Source organism: Geotrypetes seraphini, chromosome 4 (assembly GCF_902459505.1).
Source record: "Geotrypetes seraphini chromosome 4, aGeoSer1.1, whole genome shotgun sequence".
Classification (NCBI taxonomy): Eukaryota; Metazoa; Chordata; class Amphibia; order Gymnophiona; family Dermophiidae; genus Geotrypetes; species Geotrypetes seraphini.
Genome location: NC_047087.1, coordinates 140,857,928 through 140,880,985, shown reverse-complemented (window position 1 = coordinate 140,880,985; position 23,058 = coordinate 140,857,928). Strand labels below are relative to the sequence as shown.

The following is a 23,058-nucleotide window of genomic DNA, read 5'->3' as shown; positions in this document are numbered from 1 at the left end:
TAAAATGGAACGGTTGCATGTGTATGTGGTGCCACTTACACACGGAAGTTGCAAAATCTAGACTTCTACATGTAAGTGATGGGTTCATGTTGCTTCTTTTATCCACATATATGTTTGTAAAATGATGACTCCTAATTTAAGTACCCATACATGCACATGCAGGCTTTACATTCAGCACAGCTTTTTGTGAAATACTGTTGTACTGGAATTGAGAACACTTTAGCCTGGACATCTCAATGTTCTAGGTAAAACTGGCCTCTCCACATGGTTGAGATCCCTAATAAAATTTAGCTGGTTAGCAGTGCAAAACAGGCACTAAGAGGATGATTTTATAACAGAATGTCTAGGCCAGGGGTGCCCATACTTTTTGGGTTTGCAAGCTACTTTTAAAATGACCAAGTCAAAATGATCTACCAACAATAAAATTTAAAAAAAAACACAAAGCACACTGTACGCTGAGAAAATGTTAACTATCATTCCTATTCCGGGGGTTTTTCAAAGAGGTCAAAGCAGATGACTCTAAGCACTGTCACCTCAGTAACAACCATGCAAAAATAGACAAATATACCCCCTCCCTTTTTACTAAACCACACAGGGCCGCCATCAGGGCAGTACTACCAGTCCTGCATTCAGGGGCCCGGAGCTGACAGGGGGCCCGGGCTCCCCCAGGGTCCTAGGCAATGTTCTAAGGCAGGGGCGCCAGTAGCTCGCCAAGGCAAAGTGAGTCGATCACCCAGGACTCACTTTGTCTTGGCGATCTAATCTATCGGGCCGATCAGTCTTCTTCTCCCCGACGTCAATTCTGCAGTCGGAGGGGAAGTTCGGGCCAGCCAATTGCTGCCTGGCTGGGTGGAATTTCCTCTCCAAGGCAGAATTGACGTCGGGGAGAGGAAGACTGATCGGCCCGAAGCAGGAAGAGCTTGTGTCGGCGTCGACATCGGCTTTGGGGCCTGTTATCCATTGGTGGATCCTGTTCCCCGATGGCAGCGGCAGTGGCAGTGGCTTGGGGAACGGCAGGGAGAAAGAAAGAAAGGGGGCAGGCAGGGAAACAGAAGGAAAGAAGAGAAACAGAAAAAAAAGAAAGAAAGGTTAGGGAGAGAGGAAGAAAAAGTTGGGGGAGGGAATGAGGTGTGGAGGAGAGAAAGCATACAGGCTGATAGAAGGGAAGAAAGATTGGATGCACAGTCAGAAGAAGAAAGTGCAACCAGAGACTCATGAAATCACCAGACAAGGTAGGAAAAATGATTTTATTTTAAATTTAGCAAAGTGGAGGCAGTATTACCACAGTTTTCAAAGGAATTTGCCCAAATAACTTAATAGTTAACTGGGTAAATTCCCAGAGATGAAAACTTCCCTTTACTTACTATGCACAGTTCTGAATTTATATCTGCTGTCTATATTTTACAATATGGTCCCCTTTTACTAAACCACAATAGTGGTTTTTAGCGTAGGGAGCCTAAGAGCATCAAGAGCAACGCTGGGCATTCAGCGCAGCTCCCTGCGCTAAAAACGGCTATTGTGGTTTAATAAAAAGGAAGGGGGGTATATATTTGTCTATTTTTGTATGGTTGTTACTGAGGTGACAATGCATAGAATCATCTGCCTTGACCTCTTTGAAAAAAACTCAGAATAGGAATGATAATTAACATTTTCTCAGCGTATAGTGTGCTTTGTGTTTTTTCATTTTATTGTTGGTAGATCATTTTGACTTGATCATTTTAAAGTAGCTCACAAGCTCAAAAAGTTTGGGCACCTCCGAGCTAGAGCTTTGAAACTGTGTATTTCTATTTTATCCCTCCTTTTACAAAACTGTGGAGCGTTTTTTAGCGCCAGCCGTGGTGGTAGCAGCTCTGATGCTCAGAATTCTATGAGCGTCAGGGCTGTTACCACCGTGGCTAAAATCCACACTACAGTTTTGTAAAAGAGTGAGGGGTTAGTTTGTGATGACATATTCCATACTAGGTGAAGGTGTTTTCTGTGTTCTGTGTGTTCGAAAGACATGGTTTTCTGTTAGGATTGACGGTGTAGGATTGATCTGTGCTGGTCTGGCTTGTTTAGTTTTACAATGGGTGTATTGATGTACTGCTCACTGCAATATGTAAGATGCTGCCTTTTCCTAGGTACTCATGTGTGACGTGTGGTTTGTTACTAAAAATCATGTTTTTCTTACAGATGGGGGGGGTGCCAAAAATGATGGGCCCCGGGTGTTACATATGCTACGTACGCCACTGTATGTAAAGATACCAGAAAGCTGGCGTAGCAAAAACTTTAAATAAATTGTTATTCTTCTAAGTTTTGAGTATTTAACCCTCCCACAATCTCACGGGCACTCGTTTCAAGTTTCAAGTTTATTGAGATTTTGATTTAAACGCAATATCAAATATTTTCAATGCGTATAACAAAAATAAATTTGGGGAAATAAATAAAACCATTTGAACATAAACATACAAACATATCCATAGATGATTAAAATTACATAAGGAGTACAAGGATAAACTACATTTGTTTAAAAATACGTTCTCCGCGCCTGCTCATAAATTTGTTGACTGGAAGGATCCAGCAATGTGGCCAGATGCCATTCAGGACAAAGACAGAGAAAGAATTGTACAATTTTGATTAATGATGGAAGATGATTTAAAGCAAATGGCACAGTCTATGAGTAAAGATCTTGACGGACGTTCTTTTTATGAATATCTCCTCTATGCCAAATCACCCAATGGACGTGAGAAGATTTTACGGGACTGGCTTAGGTGGAGCATTAGCAGAAAAGTATGTGTGTATTCGGCCCATGGAAGAAGGGGGAGGGGTGTCGGGGGTGGGGGGAAGGGGTGCGTGGGGGGCCCAATAGGATTGCTCAGTAAGGGGCCCAGAAATTTCTGATGGCGGCCCTGAAATCACAATAGCAGTTTTTAGCGCAGGGAGCTGTGCTGAATGCCCAGCGCTGCTCTCGACGCTCATAGGCTCCCTGCGCTAAAAACCTCTATTGTGGTTTAGTAAAAGGGAGGCCATAGACAGCAGATATAAATTCAGACACATTTTGATCACTAAATTGAAAATAAAATCATTTTTCCTACCTTTGTTGTCTGGTGATTTCATGAGTCTCTGGTTGCACTTTCTTCTTCTAACTGTGCATCCAATCTTTCTTCCCTTCTTTCAGCCTGTATGCTTCCTCTCCTCCAGACCTCATTCCCTCCCCCAACTTTTTCTTCCTCTCTCCCTGTCCTTTCTTTTATTCTCTCTTCATGCCCCCTTTCTTTTTTTCTGTTTCCCTTCTTTCTCCCTGCCTGCCCCCTTTCTTTCTTTCTCCCTGCCCTCCACCAAGCCACTGCTGCCACCATTGGGGAACAGGCCCCCAAGCTGCCGCCATCGGGTAACAGGCCCCAAAGCCGCCGCTGCCCTAGCTCTCCCTGCTTCCCTGCATCGGGCCGACCAGCATTCCTCTCCCCGACGTCAATTCTGCCGTCGGAGAGGAAGTTCCGGCCCAGCCAGGCAGTGATTGGCTGGCCCGAACTTCCTCTCCAACAGCAGAATTGACGTCGGGGAGAGAAAGGCTGATCGGCCCAGTAATTAACTGGCTTGCCAAAGTCACGGGGCCAATGCTGAGATTTGATCCCACAACCTCTGGGTATAGAGGCAGTGACTCTACCACTAGGCCAGATAGTTTCTGAGTATAAGGGTATGCTGAATTGGAGAGGGGGGACACCTGATAATGGTTTGGCAGTAGAAGCCTTGATTAGAGGAAATATTCAATTGTCAGGATCAGGTGGTGGATTGCTGAGGGTAATTGATAGGTGTATAGACATGATATGAGCCCAGAGATGGGTGGGAGGGCCTAGGCACCAGACACAATCTATAGTGCTGCCAATCAAGCAGAAAGGGAAGATTCTAATATTTTAGTGAAGGCAGAGGGGAGATCCACAGGTTAGCTATGAAGCAAACAGGAGACTGCCTGCATCTCTTTAAGCAGCTGGAGATAAGACTAGGTATGGTTCCCTGTGCTTTGCTCTTAAGTTAAAAGACTGTGAAAAGTTGGGCTGGGGAGTTTTAGAATTATTCCACAATCTGAACAGACAATTAACAGAGGGAGTATGATTGTATATACAATTAAACAATAAACTGAGGCATATACAATCAGAATAGTAGAGAAGCCATATGCAGTTTACAGACAAAGCAGACATTTACCAGCAGAAAAGGAAGATTTTAATATTTTAGTTGGGTGATAATTCCCACTTTTTTTTTTGGATTTGCAGTTTACTATTTTTTTTTTTTTAATATGTAGTGGGTTTTTTCATCCTTTTTTGGTTGAGTATGGTATATTGGTAGTAGGCCTACAAAAATAGCTTCACCACATGCCCCCTAGTCTTAGTATTTTTGGAAAGAGTAAACAAGCAATTCACATCTACTCAATTCCACTCCATTCAATATTTTATAGATCTTTATCATATTTCCCCTCAGCCATCTCTTCTCCAGACTGAAGAACCCCAGCCACTTTAGCCTTTCCTCATAGGGAACTCATCCCATCCCTTTTATCTTTTTCAACTCTCTCTCTCTTTTCAATCTGATGCACAATCTTTACATCATTGTGACATCAATATGCACCTAAATAGCAGAATTTGACCTTTAGCATACAGATATTGATTGGAATTCTTTTTGGAAACATTTTTCTCGACCCACGTTAGCAGCATCCATATCTCAATCCAGTTAAACTTGCTAGAGTATTGAAAAATGATTAAGCTTAATCTGTGCTGGTCATGCTCTTCAGATTTAGGCTCTCTGTCCTACTCCCTCTTTTACTGTCTCAATGTTCACTCTTTCTGAGTTAATGTTTGGCTCAAAATAAGAACCATCTTTTCCATTGACAATTCAAAACCCATCACCTTCAAAACAATTATATTAACATCTCATAATCCTGATTGATGAACACACTAAACTCTTCGCTATTGCAGTCCACATAGTTGTCTGTCATTCCAATTGCACGCTGCTGAATGGTAGAATTATATGTGCTCCATTAGGAAATATGAAGATATTCTGGCATCACGAAACCAAACCCAACTCCACTTCCAAAAAATGTGGGCTCCATTAGACCTTTTTTGCGATATTGTTTGATTTTAGATACTTGTATATCACTTTGTCAATGAATATCTATACATATTACTTTTGTAATGCAACTTTCCAATTTACTGTACTAAATTTGTACTAATATTTGTTACTTACTGTTTTCATAAAATTTCAATAAAAATATTAATTAAATAAAATGCAAGAAAAAATTTTGCTTAAATTCAACTCAAGTCCTCAAATAGGAATCCAAGTAGTAGAATTAGCGAGTTATACTTAAAAAAAGGAAAACTAAGGACTAATTAACTGAGCTTCGATAGCCATCATCCTCAACAGCATTCATATTTATCCCTCTTCCAGGCATGATACTGACAAGAAAGTTGTCAGCTGGCAAGGGTCATAGAAAACATATTTTCTCATATGATAATGTATCACACATTTACATGGATGTTGCAAGAAGAATGTCGCCCCTAGAGCAATAACCCCGGGTTTTAAAAGCAAAAATTCACATCTACGTTTTTGTGTGTCCCATGCCAGATCTGGAAACATTAAGATTTTAAATCCCAGAAATTCTTTTTGTTTGTGTTTAAAGAAAATCCTAAGCAACCAGTTTTTATCCAGTGCTAAGGCTATAGTAAGAAGAAGCGTAGCTGCTGTTGCTACTTCCTTTTCAGAAAGTTCCAACGGTTGAAATATTAAGTTTTGTGTGTTTTTATGGTTAGTTTCTTGTGGTAGTCTATCTCCTTTAGTAGGTAAATAGTAGACTTGAATTAATGGTGGTAATGTATCCTCAGGTATTTCCAGAATTTCCCTCATATACTGTTTCAACATTTCACTAGGAGTTACAGCTGTAACCCTAGGGAAATTAATCAACCTAAGATTATTGCTACGAGAGAAGTTCTCTAAGGATTCCAACTTTCTTCTTAGGTTAATGTTATCCTTAATTAATGTCTCAGAAAGTTGTTTAGAAACTTTATTTTCTTGTTGGATATTAACAATAGTATTTTTGGAATCCTCAATTTCCATCCTCAAGTTCTTAATATCACTTTGCTGAACTTTAAGTTTATCTTCCAGCTGCACTAGCTGGGGTTTTATTGATTTAGCCAGATCAGCCACAAGATCCCAAATAGATTCCAGAGTTACCTCTGAGGGTTTTTCTATAGGTAAATTTTTAAGTCCAGTTTCTTACCAGTTGAAATTTATCTTTGGCAGTCACTCTCCTGGATTTGGTTAGTCCTCAAAGCTGTCGTTACCTCAGTTTCCATCTCCATTACTCTCCTCTATGTTCACCTTGGCCTCCAAGGGAGGGTGCATTCTGCCTTCCGGATGTTCCTCCACTCACGGGGATCTGGCAATCTGAGGAAGAGGGAGGGTTGCCCTTGCGTTGGGACTCAACATTGTTTCTAGTCCCAAGGAGCCTGCATCCATCCCGCCTCTCCAGTGGGGAAGTTGCCGACACACTCGGCATATCTTGCACATGCCGCAAAAGCTCTTCAATATTGTCGAAGGTGAGCCCAGCAGATCGCCGCAAGGCCCCAGCAGCACTTCATTCTCTCCTCTTCGGCATCTTAAAGTAATTATATTACCAAGTAAAGGTTGAAATTTGTAGTTTATGCGAGCTCTCTGTAGCATGTTGCTCAGCTAGCTAGACCTGCAGCCATCTTGGATCCTCTGTCCTGTAGATCAGTGGTTCCCAACCCTGTCCTGGAGGACCACCAGGCCAATTGGGTTTTCAGGATAGCCTTACTGAATATGCATAGAGCAGATTTGCATACCTGTCATTTCCATTATATGCAAATCTCTCTCATGCATATTCATTAGGGCTATGTCCACTTGCTCTGAACTACAACCATTGTGAGTAGGGTTTCTCTTTTTATTTTCTTAACCTTTTGGAAATGATGTTTAGTACGATATATATCTATAATAATAAAACCCTAGAGCGCCCATGCGCTCTTGAAACTTCGTGAGTCCTGGCGCCGTGAGGTGTGTCTCCATGACAAATTCGATTTTCGAACACAGTGGCAGGCCAGAACACAGAGCAACTCCCCCCTCGCTGTCACTCACCGCCAGAGTACCGCCTCACTGCTGCCGCTGATTCGGAGGGGGGGGGGCACAGGTGCACCTGCCAGCATCTTCCCTCTTGCCTGCTCACCCGCCTGACACGGCTCCTCTCTCGAACGGGCCAGGGACAACAGGTGAGCGGCCTGCAGACAGGAGGTTGCCGAAACGCACTAAGCTTTCCCGGGGGGGGGGGGGGGAAACGGCAAGCGACGGTGAGGAGGGAATCGGAGCAGGACGCAGAGGCTGTCGGTGCCTTCAGGCCGTGGCAGCTTCAGGCAGATGTCGGTGGAGGGCAGAGTTATTGGTGTTGGCTTCAGGCAGATGATGGTGGAGGTAAGGGTTGCTGCTGGACATGGGAAGCGGTGCTGATGGATGGGGGGGCAAAAAAAGGAAGGAAGGCCTACTATTGGACAGGGGGAGTACAAAAGAGGTGCTGCTTGTCAGGGGTGGCAGGAAAAGGAAGGGAGGCCTACTGCTGGACAAGGAGAACAGAAAACATTTCTTTTTTTTTCATGTTTGTCTTCCCTCCTAATGTTTTTACCTTTATATATTAAATTTAATATAGATTGTAACCACTAAATAATTTCCCTGTTGTTTTGATATTGTATTTACATTTTTTTTTCTGTTTTTAATTTAATATGTTATACTGTATGTCTATGTAATATTTTACCCATGATTTTAGATATTTTTAACCATTTGTACATTGCCTAGAATGTAGAATAGGCAATTAATCAAACTTTATGGGGGTCACGTGATGAGGCTTAGCTGAGCGGAGGCTTCCAGCCCGAGCTCCGTTCCTTTCCAGCCCTTCCAGCTTTTTATAGCAGTGCTTACCTCGTGGCCGGGTTTATTTTTTGGTCTCCAAGAGACGCTGGGACCTCGCGGCGCAAGGTGGTGGCGCGAATTTGCCTCGGGGATAGTGTCGGGTCCTGGGTCATGCCCTCGAAGACTCCGCGGCCCGTCAAACTGAGACAGACCACGCTCCCCTCAAACATGGCGGCCGCCAGCGCTTCTCCTAAAACCACCGTCGCGCTGCAGGAGGAGACTATCAGGGAGCTGACTCGGCATCTGTCGGCCCTGATTGACGACAAATTTGCACGATTCCAGGCGGCGGTCGACGAGATGAAGGATTGTGTCGAGCGCCAAGGGTCTCAGATTACCCAGCTAGAACAGCGGGTTTCGGCCCGGGAAGATGCAGCAGGGCTGACGGAAACGCGGGTTCGGGACTTGGAAGCCACCTGCAAGTTGCTCCACTCCCGTCTAGAAGACCAGGAGAACAGGGGGTGGCGGAATAATTTGAGGCTCATTGGCCTCCCTGAGCGGGTCAAAGATCCGGAGCTGAGAGACCTCATGGAAAAATGGCTGCCAGAACAGGTGGGCTTGCACCTTGAAGCAGGAGGCTGTGTGATTGAGCGGGTGCATCGCATTGGGACATCGAGAGGGGATGAGGCGCGCCCAAGACCGGTGATTGCCCGATATCTGAATGCAGCTGTTAAGGATCGTATTTTGGCGATGTTCCGCAGATCTGGGACTTTGGCCTATGAAGGGGCGAAGCTCCTGCTTTTCAATGACTACTCGGCTGATGTTGCGGGGAGACGGAGGGCCTTGGCTCCCTACTGCACGGAGCTCCGGAACCGTGGTATGAAATTTGCTGTCCTCTATCCAGCCAGGGTCCGGATTCATACATCTGAAGGGGCTCTTCTGTGCGAGAACAAGGAGGAGCTGCAGGCCTTTTTGGCGGAGCGCCGTGGGGAGGCTGCGTCCTAGGTTGTCTGGTCCTGCCATACCAGGTCCTTGCTTCACTGATTCCTCCAGGCTCGTATGGGATCCTTCTGTGGACTGGGGAGCGGTGTGGAGCCGTTAGTGACTCCTGGTGCCGGGCGCTGGCCCCTAAGGGGGCTCCTTTTGCTTCTGACTGCCCCTGTCCCAGTTCACTTTGGGCCTGTCATTCTCTGGCGCCTGGAATGTGTTCCCCCTCGAGATGGATGGCGGACTTTGTATTGTCCGTGATGCCGCGATGCTGGCGTTTACTGCTTTCAGGGGGGGGGGGAGCTCTGTTTGTTTATTTGTTTGCCTGTTTATTTGCCTGTATAGGTAGGGGACACTATTGATTCTATATGTCTGCTTGACTCCGGAGTGGAGGCAACTCCTTTGGGGGTTGCTCGCCTTCATGGGATCGATGGAGACATGATCTGAACGGGGCTGTTATTATTATTGCTCTCTGAAGGTTCTGGGATTTGCATTGTATTTCCTAAGTTTTTTTGCACTGTTTATTGATTCTCTGTTCTTTTGTGGATGGGCTGGAGGGGGGCGGGGGAGGGTTATATGGGAATGTTTTTTACCTTTTGGTTTTGGGGGTTGTGGGTGATGGGGGGGTGGGCACGCCTGCCTGGTGGTAGGGGATGGGATGTGTACATTGGTGTAGTGAATGGGGAGGGGAATAGGGTGCGGGCTGTGTGGCTGGGGGGGTTTGTGTGGGGGCTGTTTGTGTGTTGGATTTGGGGACTGTTTGTGGGGTGTGGATGGCAGGGTGGGGGGAGGGGGAGGCGAGGTGGTGGGTACTCTTTTCTCTATGGGATCCTCCAGGATTGGCAGGGGAGGGATGTTGTGGTACGATGGGGGATCTGGGGTGTTTCCCTGCTGCACTCCCCGGGTTTTTGTATGGTGGGGAGGTGGGGGGTGGGTAGGAGTGGATGGGTGGGGGTCGCACTTTGGGGGGGTTGGGGGTTGGCTTGGCCTTGGAGGGGGAAGGGCTGGGTTAGGGGGTGGGTATCCCTTGGCGACGGGGAGTCTTTCTCTTCTTTCCTTTTTCCCGAAGGGCTCTGCTGGGAGGCTCTTTGGGAATATGAGACCCTATGTTTTTCTTTCCTGTTTCTTTGCAGCTCACATGGATATGGCTGATCTGACTTATATAACTCTTAATGTGGATGGTCTCCACTCTCCCATCAAACGTAAGAAGGTGATGTCTTTCCTGAAGAGGGAAAGGGTGTCAGTGGCTTTCCTCCAGGAGACCCACCTTACATCTAGTGAACATTCCAAGTTGGTCAGGGATTGGGTGGGGGAGGCGGTGTACTCTTCTTATAACTCCAGACAGCGTGGGGTCACGATTCTTATCAATAAAGCGGTGGTGGCAGTTACGCATAAGACCATTGTGGATCCCCAGGGCCGTTTTGTCCTTTGGGCTGGCACCCTTCAAGATCGTTCGGTGCTCTTGTGTAATGTTTATGGCCCTAATGTCTATGATCACTCTTTCTTTTCCGCTGTGCTTGCTCATATTTTGGCCTTGCCTAATTACGAGCCCATTCTGGCGGGGGATTTCAACATCACTAGCGATCCCACCCTAGACTGCAGACCTCCGAGGGCGGTGCGGGGAGATAATGAGCGCATTGGCGTCAATTTTTTGATGAGCGAGCTGGGACTGGTAGACGTGTGGAGAACTCATCATCCTGGGGAAGTGGATTTTACGTTTTACTCCGCAGTGCATCATACCCACTCCCGGTTGGATTACATCTTGATGCCGTCACAGGCCATCGGTAGGGTGGTACGTACTCATATCCTCGATGTTCCCTTCAGCGACCACGCGGCAGTCTCCCTCACCTTGCACTGGCAGGGTCCTGTCCATGATCGTATATGGCGCTTGAACCCTTCACTTTATTTAGATAAAACATTTCATGCATATCTTGAAACGGAATGGGACTTTTACTGTCAAACTAATGGTGGGGGAGAGGTCTCTGATACCATTTTCTGGGAAGCTGCTAAGGCCTTTCTTCGGGGACGAATTATAGCCTATACGGTGGCGCAACGTCGGAAACGCGACGCAGTTTTGGTATCTCTCACTCGTCAATTACGTCTGTGTAGGAGTGCCTTGCATGCCGCACCTTCGGAGGCCTGTAGGGCGGAATATCTGAGCCTGCGTAAACAAATTGATGTTATTTTTACTGAGAGAGCTATGTCTCATATTGACGTCTACAAGTTTTGGTTGTATCAATGGGGTAATAAGGCGGGTAAATTATTGGCCAATCTGGTGCGCCCATTTCGTAAGGCTACTCGTATTTCTCGCATACGGGCGAGCGCTAACACAGTTTATACAGGGGAAGCTGAGATTCAAGATCAATTTGTTCGTTTTTACCAGGATCTATACGGACCGGGCCCTTATGATCTGGAGGCGCGTGACACTTTTTTTCGGGACCTTGTGTTACCCCGAGTATCGGACCAGCAGTTAAGCCTGCTGAATGCCCCTATTTCGTGTGATGAGATTACCACTGCGGTGGGGGCGTTGAAACTCGCGAAGGCTCCTGGACCGGATGGTATGGGGCCAGAATTCTATAAGATTCTGAAATTTAAAGTGGGACCGGCATTGGCGGCCATGTACGCTGACATGCAGAGTACGGGACGGGTTCTCCCTGCTCAGAGCCATGCCCATGTGGTGGTCCTACCGAAGCCTGGAAAGGATCCGGAGCTGGTGGGTTCCTACCGGCCGATATCCCTTTTGAACCAGGACATGAAACTCCTTACAGCAATTTTGGCGCGCCGATTGGCTCAAGTGATTCCTCACTTAGTTCATGCTGATCAGGTTGGCTTTGTCCCGGGCCGATTTGCCTCTGCCAATATCTTGCGGGCGATGGTAGCCCTTGGGGAGGGTAGGACTCGCACAGGGGATGATCTCTTGGCTAGCTTGGATGCGGAGAAGGCCTTTGATAAAGTGACATGGCCTTATCTTTTCTGGGTCGTGCAGCAATTCGGTATCTCTGGGCCCTTCCATCAATGGATTACTTATCTCTATACGTCTCCTACGGCCCAGCTGCTTATCAATAAGTGTCGTACGCAGTCCTTCTCGTTGTATAGGGGTACGCGGCAGGGCTGCCCATTGTCTCCGCTTTTGTTTATCCTATCTCTAGAGCCTCTGGCCCAAAAGATCAGGACTTGTTCAGATATTTCGGGTATCTGGGTGGGCGCTGAGGAGTGTAAGATCTCTCTTTTTGCGGACGATATGCTGCTATTTGTGAGTAGGGCGCGGGAATCGATTCCCTGTCTGACTGCCCTTATTGGGCAGTTTGGGGCATTTTCGGGACTTTGCATTAATTTTAGTAAGTCAGAGGCCCTACCAGTTTCCTCCCCGTGTGCCTCGCGATCTGATCCTGGGTTTCCATTCCGTTGGGCTGCGGGGGAACTCAAATATCTGGGTATTTTCCTTGGAGCAGACTGGCCCACTGTGTATCGCCGGAACATCTCTGATCGATTGAAAACATTGCAAGAATCTTGTGTGCGATGGGGCGAGCTGCCTCTTTCTTTGTGCGGCAGAATTGCTTTGGTGAAGATGGTGCTGCTCCCCAAACTTCTCTATCCTTTGCAGATGATCCCTATTTGGCTTAAGGCGGTGGATGAACGTTTCTATCGATCTACTATTGGTTCCTTCATTTGGCACAACCGGAGGGCAAGAATTAGTTGGCGGACGCTTACTCTGGGTCGGGAAGGGGGGGGGGCTGGCTTTACCAGATCTACGCTTGTACAATGTCGCTGCCCTGATGAGATGGGTTCATGAGCTCTTTACGGATGTTCCTCGTTTTGCCCCAGGGGGGCTGTTCGATTCTTGGACGACACCCCATAGAGCTTTTGCTTGTTTGACTTGCCCCCGGTGGAGGCTCCCTCGATTGGGTCTTGCTTCGGTCTGGTTCCTTCCCCTTTGTAGGGCACTGCGGTGGTGGAGACATCGGATTGGTAGGGGACAGGGCAACTGGGCTCTTCAACTGATCAGTCACAATCCTGACTTTCCCCCGGGGGTGGGAGCCCCGGCGGGAGTGGAGACGCGATTTGGCTCCTGTTTCTGCCTGGGTCATGTGTCTGCGCTGAGCTCTGATCCTTTTGTTTTTCCCTCCTATGACACCCTACGTATTCAGTGGGACCTGCCGCGTATGCCCTTTTTCGCTTACCTCCAGTTGAGGCATTTTTACATGGCTAGCCTTCGTCGTACTCCTGGGGGTGGCTCCTTCCTACGGGTGGACCTGAGTTTCTTGTCCCTTCCTCCGGCTCTCAATTCCTTATCCTTTTGGTATCGGACGGCAAGGGCGGAGAGGGCAAATACTTTGTTGCCTGACCTGGCTGCTCGATGGTCTGGAGACTTGGGGGAGGAGGTCACGTCGGGGGAGCTTCAAGCATGTTTCTCCAATGTTACCTCGGGGGCCCGCAGTGTACAGCTCCAGGAACTTCAGTTCAAATTGCTTCATCGTACCTTTTTTACTCGGCTTCGAGGTCTGCAGGCGGGTCTGTGGGATTCGGCGGATTGCACGAAATGTGCGCGTGCGTCGGGCACTCTATTGCACATGATCATTGAATGTCCGTCCCTGAGTGTTTTCTGGAATGGGGTCTTGGACTTTCTTGTTCGGGTCTTGGGGGTGCCAGTCCAGTGGTCTTATCGGATTTTGGTTTTGGGCCACGAGGTGGAGTTTTTGGATCAGGGTTTCACTGCTGCTCAGTGGCGATTTGTTTATGTTGCTCTCCTGGTCGCCAAGCGGGGGGTCCTTAGCAAATGGATTGATGTGGAACCACCGGTATTAGTGGGGTGGCATCGGGCCTTGAGAGAGGTGGCCCTTTGGGAGTTGAGGGGTGTACGGGGACAGCCGGGGGGGCAGACCCTGTTGTATCAGTCTATCTGGGAGCGGGCTCTTGCTGAGCTTACTGCGCTTGCTGCTCCCCTTTGAGGCTGTTCCCTTTTCTTTTCTTTCCCTTTCTCTTCTCGTTACTTTCTTCTCCCATTTCTGTCGTTTCCTTATTGTCTTTTCATTCTTCTTTCTGTCCTTGCTTTCTTTCTTTCTCCACTCTCCTGTCGCTGGGGGGGGGGGGTAGTAGGGTGGTTTTGGTTTGGGTTGGGGGGGGTGGGGGGGGGCTTCTTCTCGGAGAAAAAGAAGGAGGTATGCGGCCAGACTGGTTCTTCTTCATGGTTGTTTTGTGGGTTTTGGGTCTTGCGGGTACTGGCTGATATTGGGGAGTTTCGAGGGGGGGGGCTTGTTGTTCATTTTGTGTGCCTGGATGGTCCAGTTCCTCTCTCCTCTATCCTTCCTTCCTGGCCTTTATGCCTTTGCATTGTGTACCGTTTCTCACATTGTACCTTGTACCTTGTACCTGATTATTGTTCGGTTGTATTTCCATTGTTTGATTGTTTGTCTGTATGCTCCTTCATAATAAAAACATTTTAAACCAAAAAAACTTTATAATAAACTTGGATAAACTTGGAAAAGAGGTACTGCTGGATAGGGGAAGAGGTGCTGATGGACGGGGGCAAAAAAAGGAAGGGAGGCCTACTGTTGGACAGGGGGAGTAGAAAAGAGGTGCTGCTGGACAGGGGGGGCAGAAAAAGGAAGGGAGGCCTACTGCTGGACAAGGGGAACAGAAAAGAGGTACTGTTGGACATGGGAAGAGGTGCTGATGGACGGGGGGGGGGCAAAAAAAGGAAGGGAGGCCTACTGCTGGACAGGGGGAGTAGAAAAGGGGTGCTGCTGGACAGTGGGGGCAGGAAAAGGAAGGGAGGCCTACTGCTGGACAGGGGGAACAGAAAAGAGGTACTGCTGGATAGGGGAAGAGATGCTGATGGACGGGGGGGCAAAAAAAGGAAGGGAGGCCTACTGTTGGACAGGGGGAGTAGAAAAGAGGTGCTGATGGACAGGGGGAGGCAGAAAAAGGAAGGGAGGCCTACTGCTGGACAAAGGGAACAGAAAAGAGGTACTGTTGGACATGGGAAGAGGTGCTGATGGACGGGGGGGGGGGCAAAAAAAGGAAGGGAGGCCTACTGCTGGACAGGGGGAGTAGAAAAGAGGTGCTGCTGGACAGTGGGGGCAGGAAAAGGAAGGGAGGCCTACTGCTGGTCAGGGAGAACAGAAAAGAGGTACTGCTGGACAGGGGAAGAGGTGCTGATGGACGGGGGGGAAGGAAGGGAGGCCTACTGCTGGACAGGGGGAGTAGAAAAGAGGTGCTGCTTGTCAGTGGGGGCAGGAAAAGGAAGGGAGGCCTACTGCTGGACAGGGGGAACAGAAAAGAGGTACTGTTGGACATGGGAAGAGGTGCTGATGGACGGGGGGCAAAAAAAGGAAGGGAGGCCTACTGCTGGACAGGGGGAGTAGAAAAGAGGTGCTGCTGGACAGTGGGGGCAGGAAAAGGAAGGGAGGCCTACTGCTGGACAGGGGGAACAGAAAAGAGGTACTGCTGGACAGGGGAAGAGGTGCTGATGGATGGGGGAAAGGAAGGGAGGCCTACTGCTGGACAGGGGGAGTAGAAAAGAGGTGCTGATGGACAGGGGCGGCAGAAAAAGGAAGGGAGGCCTACTGCTGGACAAGGGGAACAGAAAAGATTTACTGCTGGAAAGGGGAAGAGGTGCTGGTGGACCGGGGGGGGCAAAAAAGGAAGGGAGGCCTACTGTTGGACAGGGGGAGTAGAAAAGAGGTGGTGCTGCTGGACAGGGGAGGCAGAAAAAGAAAGGGAGGCCTACTGCTGGACAAGGGGAACAGAAAAGAGGTACTGCTGGACAGGGGAAGAGGTACTGATGGACGGGGGCAAAAAAATGAAGGGAGGCCTAATGTTGGACAGGGGGAGTAGAAAAGAGGTGATGCTGGACGGGGGGCAAAAAAAGGAAGGGAGGCCTACTGCTGGACAGGGGGAACAGAAAAGAGGTACTGCTGGACAGGGGAAGAGGTGCTGATGGACGGGGGGAAAGGAAGGGAGGCCTACTGTTCGACAGGGGGAGTAGAAAAGAGGTGCTGATGGACAGGGGCAGCAGAAAAAGGAAGGGAGGCCTACTGCTGGACAAGGGGAACAGAAAAGAGGTACTGTTGGACATGGGAAGAGGTGCTGATGGACGGGGGGCAAAAAAAGGAAGGGAGGCCTACTGCTGGACAGGGGGAGTAGAAAAGAGGTGCTGCTGGACAGTGGGGGCAGGAAAAGGAAGGGAGGCCTACTGCTGGACAGGGGGAACAGAAAAGAGGTACTGCTGGACAGGGGAAGAGGTGCTGATGGATGGGGGGAAAGGAAGGGAGGCCTACTGCTGGACAGGGGGAGTAGAAAAGAGGTGCTGATGGACAGGGATGGCAGAAAAAGGAAGGGAGGCCTACTGCTGGACAAGGGGAACAGAAAAGATTTACTGCTGGAAAGGGGAAGAGGTGCTGGTGGACCGGGGGGGGGGGCAAAAAAAGGAAGGGAGGCCTACTGTTGGACAGGGGGAGTAGAAAAGAGGTGGTGCTGCTGGACAGGGGAGGCAGAAAAAGAAAGGGAGGCCTACTGCTGGACAAGGGGAACAGAAAAGAGGTACTGCTGGACAGGGGAAGAGGTACTGATGGACGGGGGCAAAAAAATGAAGGGAGGCCTACTGTTGGACAGGGGGAGTAGAAAAGAGGTGATGCTGGACGGGGGGCAAAAAAAGGAAGGGAGGCCTACTGCTGGACAGGGGGAACAGAAAAGAGGTACTGCTGGACAGGGGAAGAGGTGCTGATGGACGGGGGGAAAGGAAGGGAGGCCTACTGTTCGACAGGGGGAGTAGAAAAGAGGTGCTGATGGACAGGGGCAGCAGAAAAAGGAAGGGAGGCCTACTGCTGGACAAGGGGAACAGAAAAGAGGTACTGCTGGACATGGGAAGAGGTGCTGATGGACCGGGGGGGGGGGGCAAAAAAAGGAAGGGAGGCCTACTGCTGGACAGGGGGAGTAGAAAAGAGGTGCTGATGGACAGGGGAGGCAGAAAAAGGTAGGTAGGCCTACTGCTGGACATTGGGGAGTTAAAACAAAGGGAGAAGGGGTGGTGGTGGACACAGAGGAAGAAAAAGGAAGGGAGAATGTACAGGGGGATCAGGCAAGGGGTGGTTTTGGACAGCCGAGGAAAATGAAAGACAGAAAGAAAGAAATACAGAAATAGGCTAAAGAGAGAAAGAAATACAGACACACACACATATTCTAGCACCCGTTAATGTAACGGGCTTAAAGACTAGTACAGTATATATTTTTTGTGCTTGAGTAATGCTTTATTAAACAACTTTTTCTATTCAAACTGGAGTCCTCTTTACCCCCCCAAAATAGAAGCCCCGTTCACCTATATGTGGACACCTTCGGCACACCTATGTCACACGTCCACTAATTTGCATCCACCTAAAGCCCAAAAGTAGACCTGCTTTTGCAATGCCAACATTTTAGGCGAGAATGTAGGCACGTTAGGATGCTGAATGGCATGCGATTTTGTAAATGGACATCTATACAAAGCCATTCCCACGCCAATCCCATTAGGCACACCTTTTTCCGATGGGCCTCCACGAAATTGTGGATGCCTATTTTTTGAATTGCGCACAACCTTTGGTTGTCTAACTTCCAATTATTGCTTGTTAAAGTCATTAATTGGGCTTATTATCCAATTTATTTGGATGCCTAACTTTAGGCATCCTTTACAGAACTTGCCCTTTAATGCTTATATCCAGATTACTCTTCAAATAGGCAATAAAATCTTAATAAATAATAAACAAATATTCAGTAGCACTGGTTAAATGCCCTTGAATATCTGCTCAGTGTGTTTTAACATGGCAGAAGTAGCTCCTGGTGGATTAACTCACTTTGAATATTAACCCTTCTATTTTCAAAACCCTTCAAGCAGCTATAATCTATAATGTGTCTGTCCCTTGCAATGTCTTTAAGGCTAGAAAAACAGATCAGACAACTGTCTATTACCTTCACTCTTTTATTTATACTCCTAGCGCTATATAACCTTTAAGATTACTATGTCCAGATCTATGAAACATTTGGGTTGCTTCAACAATATATTTAAACAAAAATACAACTGCCTTCCAACAAATGTGTTTAAGGAAATGAAGCGATCTGAAAAACTCTGCACATTTTCTTTGCATATTTAAACAAGTGGAGGGGCATAAACGCAGAAGTAGCAGCAGGGAAAATGTCCATTCTCAAAAAAAACATCCAAAATGAGGGTTTTGTTTAAGAATAGCCTACCTCTACATTCAGCAGTTTAAACGGCCATGTCCGTGTCCCCCCCCCCCCCCCCCCGAAACGATCGCAGCAGGAGAGATGCCTCATCTCCCCTGGCGCAATCCTCACCCCGAAATACCGCAATTTATGGCACTTCGGGGGATCGCTATCACGGCAGGAGAGATAGCCAATCTCTTCTGCCGAGACGCGACAACCCCCCCCCTGAACCAATACGGGCAGGAGGGAGCCCAACCCTCCTGCCCAAGACGACCCCCCCACCCCCCTAAAATACGGGCAGGAGGGAGCCCAGGCCCTCCTGCCCACAATGCACCCCCCATGACCACCCCCCGATTGTCCCTCCTCACCCCCGATTGCCCCCCTCACCCCGACCAGCCCCCCCCCCACCCCCGACACCCCCCTTTACTCACAATCAGTTGGCCGGGCGGATGGGTCCCAAGCCCGTCTACACGGCAGGCCTGCCATCTGCCGAATGGTGGGCCTTAGGGCTTGATTCGGCCAGGTGTCTAAGGCCCTGCCCACAGGAGGGACCTTACATACCTGGGCCAACCGGTACCTGTGGGAGGGGCCTAAGACAACTGGGCCTATTCCGGTTGACACAGGCGTCTAAGGCCCCTCCTGTGGGCGGGGCCTTAGGCACCAGGCCCTAAGGGCTGCCATTCGGCAGATGGTGGGCCTGCCGCGTGGACGGGCTTGATACCCGTCCGCCCGGCCAACTGATTATGAGTAAGGGGGGATGTCATGGGGGGGGTCGATCAGGGGTTCGGGGGGCTGCATCGTGGGCAATAGGGCTTGGGATCTCTCCTGCCCGTATCTCTCCTACTGCGATTGTTGCAGTAGGGGGTGGGCAGGTTGCCGGGGCTGCTGAGCTGATCACAACAGCCGCGATTAGCTCAGCGGCCCCTTTTCAGAACTTATACCTGTTTTGACTTGGTCTAAATCAAAACGTATAAGTTACGACTAGGTAACCTGTTCAAGTTTTTGATTATACTTGCTGTACGACTAAGTCTAGGTCAGCCCACCTCCTGCCCACCTCCAACCCTTTCCCCTCCTCTAAAAATGCCTCTTTTCGTTCTAGGCCTTTAGAAGCAGGGGAAAGGCCTAAGCTGGTTTTAGATACATCTAAAACCAGCTTTGATTATCAGTACTTGGACGACCTGGCTTTTTGATCGTTCAAGTACCGATTTAGGCCCCCTTTTGGATGTTTTTTATATTTATGAGCCCCATACTGTATGTTTGACATTTATTCTACTAAACAAATAAATGGATAAGAAAAAAATGACAACCTATGGAACAGGAGGGCATGATTCTGTGAGACTGAATAATGTATAGCAGGGGTGCTCAGAATGTCGATTGCGATCTACTGGTCGATTGCAAAGGCAATGCCGGTAGATCGCTGAGCCAGTATTCTGCCTAGCATCTTTAGCATCTTTTAGCCAGGCGTTTTCCCTCTGGACCTATCACATGAGAACATAAGAAGAACATAAGAAGTTGCCTCCGCTGGGTCAGACCAGGGGTCCATCGTGCCCAGCAGTCCGCTCCCGCGGCGGCCCATCAGGTCCATGACCTGTAAGTGATCCTTTGTCTAAAACCTTTCAATCCCCATTTTTCTTCTATCTATACCCTTCCATAATCCTATCTCTACCTATATCTATATCCCTCAATCCCCTTATCCTTCAGGAACTTGTCCAAACCCTCTTTGAATCCCCTTAATGTACTCTGACCTATCACATCCTCCGGAAACGCATTCCAGGTGTCTACCACCCTCTGAGTGAAGAAAAATTTCCTAGCATTGGTTCTAAACCTGTCCCCTTTCAATTTCTCAGAGTGCCCCCTTGTTCTTGTAGTTCCCAATAGGCTGAAGAACCTGTCCATTTCCGCCTTCTCTATGCCCTTCATGATCTTGTAAGTCTCTATCATGTCTCCTCTGAGTCTCCGCTTCTCCAGGGTGAAGAGCCCCAGCCTTTCTAGCCTGTCTACATATGAAAGGTTTTCCATACCTTTTATCATTTTTGTCGCTCTTCTCTGAACCCTCTCAAGTATCTCCATGTCCTTCTTTAGGTACGGCGACCAATATTGGACACAGTATTCCAGATGCGGGCGCACCATCGCACGATACAGCGGCATGATAACTTCCTTCGTTCTGGCTGTAATACCCTTCTTAATTATATCCAACATTCTGTTTGCTTTCTTTGAGGCTGCTGCGCATTGTACTGTTAACTTCATTGTTGTGTCCACAAGCACACCCAAGTCCTTTTCAAGGTTACTTGTCTCTAGTACTAATCCCCCCATTTGGTAGCTGTACATCGGGTTCTTTTTCCCTATATGCATGACCTTGCATTTCCCTACATTGAAGTTCATTTGCCATTTAATCGCCCACTCCTCCAGTTTGTTCAGATCCCTTTGTAGGTCCTCACATTCTTCCACAGTTCTAACCCTGCTACAGAGTTTAGTGTCATCCGCAAATTTTATAACTTCACACTTCGTCCCCGTTTCTAGGTCATTGATAAATATATTGAACAGCAGCGGTCCGAGTACCGACCCCCTGCAGAACTCCGCTCGTGACCCTCCTCCAGTCCGAGTAGTGACCCTTCACTCCAACCCTTTGCTTCCTGCCTGCCAACCAGTGTTTAACCCATCTGTGTACGTCCCCTTCCACCCCTTAGTTCCACAGCTTCCTAAGTAGCCGCTCATGGGGTACCTTGTCAAAGGCTTTTTGGAAGTCGAGATAAATGATGTCTATGGGTTCCCCTTTGTCCATCTGGCTGTTTACCCCCTCAAAGAAGTGCAGTAAGTTTGTTTGGCACGATCTTCCTTTGCAGAAGCCATGTTGGCTCGCTTTCATTAATCCATTTTTTTCAATGTGCTCACAGATGCTGTCCTTTATTAGTGCCTCTACCATCTTGCCCCGAACCGATGCCAAACTTACCGGCCTGTAGTTTCCCGGGTCACCTCTCGATCCCTTTTTAAAGATAGGTGTAACACAGTTGAAAGTTAATTACGGCAGCTCCCATTGGCCTCTGTAGCACATTCCCTCTGCCGCAGTCCCACCCCTGACGTTAGATGAGGTGCGGGACCGCGGCAGAGAGAACGTGTTACAGAGGCCAACGGCAGCCTGCTATGTTTGCTCTGCAGGCTGCTGTAATTAACTCGACTGTGATAGGCCCAGAGGGAAGAACGGAGATGAGGACAGTTGCAATCAAGAGGTCTGAGGTCCTGACAATCACTGTGTGCGGGAAGCAGCTGAGGTAAGGCTGTGCCTATCGCGAGGGCCCCGGTGGATGGGGGTTGCTTTAGAGACGCTAGATCGGGGGAGGGGGGGAAAACAAAAGGACCTTAAGGAGGAGAAGGGGAAAGCAGCCTTGAACCAAAAGGGAGGGGGAAGACAGGGCAGATCCTGGACTACTAGAGGGGTTAGAAAGGGGAAACACCCAGAACTGAGGAAAGAGAGATGCCAGACCCTGGGGAGAGGGAAGACAGAGTGAGAGAGACAAAGACCTGAACCAAAGGTGGGAGGACTCAAAATGTTAGCAGAAGGAAGATAGAGAGAAGGAGAAACCTGAAACAAAGGGGAGGCAGAAGAGAGGGGGGTAGATGTTGGACTATGGAAGGTGCAGAAAGAGGGGGAAAGACCCTGAGGAAGAACAGAGAGATGCACAATCATAACAGAGGAGGGAGACATGTTGTCAATAAGGGTGGAGGAGAGAGAGAGAAAAGCTGGACTCCTGGAAGGACAGAGAGAGACGTTGGTTGGGGAATGGAACGAGGTCTGGAGGACAGAAGAGGTGCACTTGGTATATATATAAATAAATATGGGGGAGGTCTTTTACTAAGGCACACTAGCTGATTTAGCGCGCGTTAAATGCTAACGCGTCCATAGAAGATAACGGGCGCATTAGCACTTAGTGCGTACTAAATCGGCTAGTTCACTGTAGTAAAAGAGGGGGTATATGTTTAGTATTTTTATTGCTGGTAGATCATTTTGACTTGGTCATTTTAAAAGCAGCTCGCAAGCCCCAAAAGTGTGAGCACCCCTGATGTATAGCATGTAAAAGGAGTTTCACAGCACTACCAATGCACAGTACAACATACCCAAATTACTTTTTTTCAGTCAAAGGTTGCCAGAATCTCAGCTGCTAATCATGTGACTTATTCTTGGCTCATCTTTATGATGTAATAGGAGAATAAACAGTTTAGCAACATTGCAATTTCCCCATTTAAAAGCACACCTGACTTTGACCACAAGTATAACTTCTGTTGATAATATTTAAATGTATTGTCCTTACCTGAAATAACTGTTTCAGTGAGAAAAGGGATCTTCTCAGCTCAGGACCACTAGAATTGTACAGTTTTTCTGTCAAATATAAAAGCAACCAAATTATGATCATCCTTTAGATCAGTGGTTCTCAACCCTCCTAATGCCACGACCCTTTAATACAGTTCCTCATGTTGTGGTGACCCCCAACCATAAAATTACAGTATTTTTATTGGTACTTCATAACTGTAATTTTGCTACTGTTATGAATCGTAATGTAAATATGTGATATGCAGGATGTATTTTCATTGTTACAAATTGAACATAATTAAAGCATAGTGATTAACCACAAAAACAATATGTAATTATATATTGTTAAATATTTATTTATAATTACAAATAAATGTATGTGGGCGGACCCACCTTGAGACAGATAGAGGAGCGGTGTCTTAGTTCCTAAGACCAGTGTTCTTCAACCTTTTGACAACTATGGACTGGCGGAAATAAAATAATTATTTTGTGGACCGGTCCGCGGAGCAGCAGTTGAAGAACACTGGGCTAAGTCATGCCCATCTCCACTTAATTTCCGCCCCAGATCCCGCCCCATAATAGTACTAATTGTAACACCATTTTTTTCCATTCATTTTCATATATACACACAACATAATTGTATTAACAATACATAATGGTTAAGCACAAAATTAAAATACACAAAGCACACT

General features: G+C 47.9%; 1 protein-coding gene across 2 annotated transcripts in view; it reads right to left on the bottom strand.

Annotated features, from left to right (window-relative positions):
• FHOD1 (formin homology 2 domain containing 1) overlaps window positions 1–23,058 on the bottom strand; it is a 471,898-nt gene that overhangs the window by 154,583 nt on the left and 294,257 nt on the right. For both annotated transcript variants that reach the window (XM_033940727.1, XM_033940726.1), the window contains exon 4: window positions 22,368–22,435. In XM_033940727.1, coding sequence (XP_033796618.1) covers window positions 22,368–22,435 — 68 coding nt within the window. The remainder of the gene's footprint in view (window positions 1–22,367; window positions 22,436–23,058) is intronic.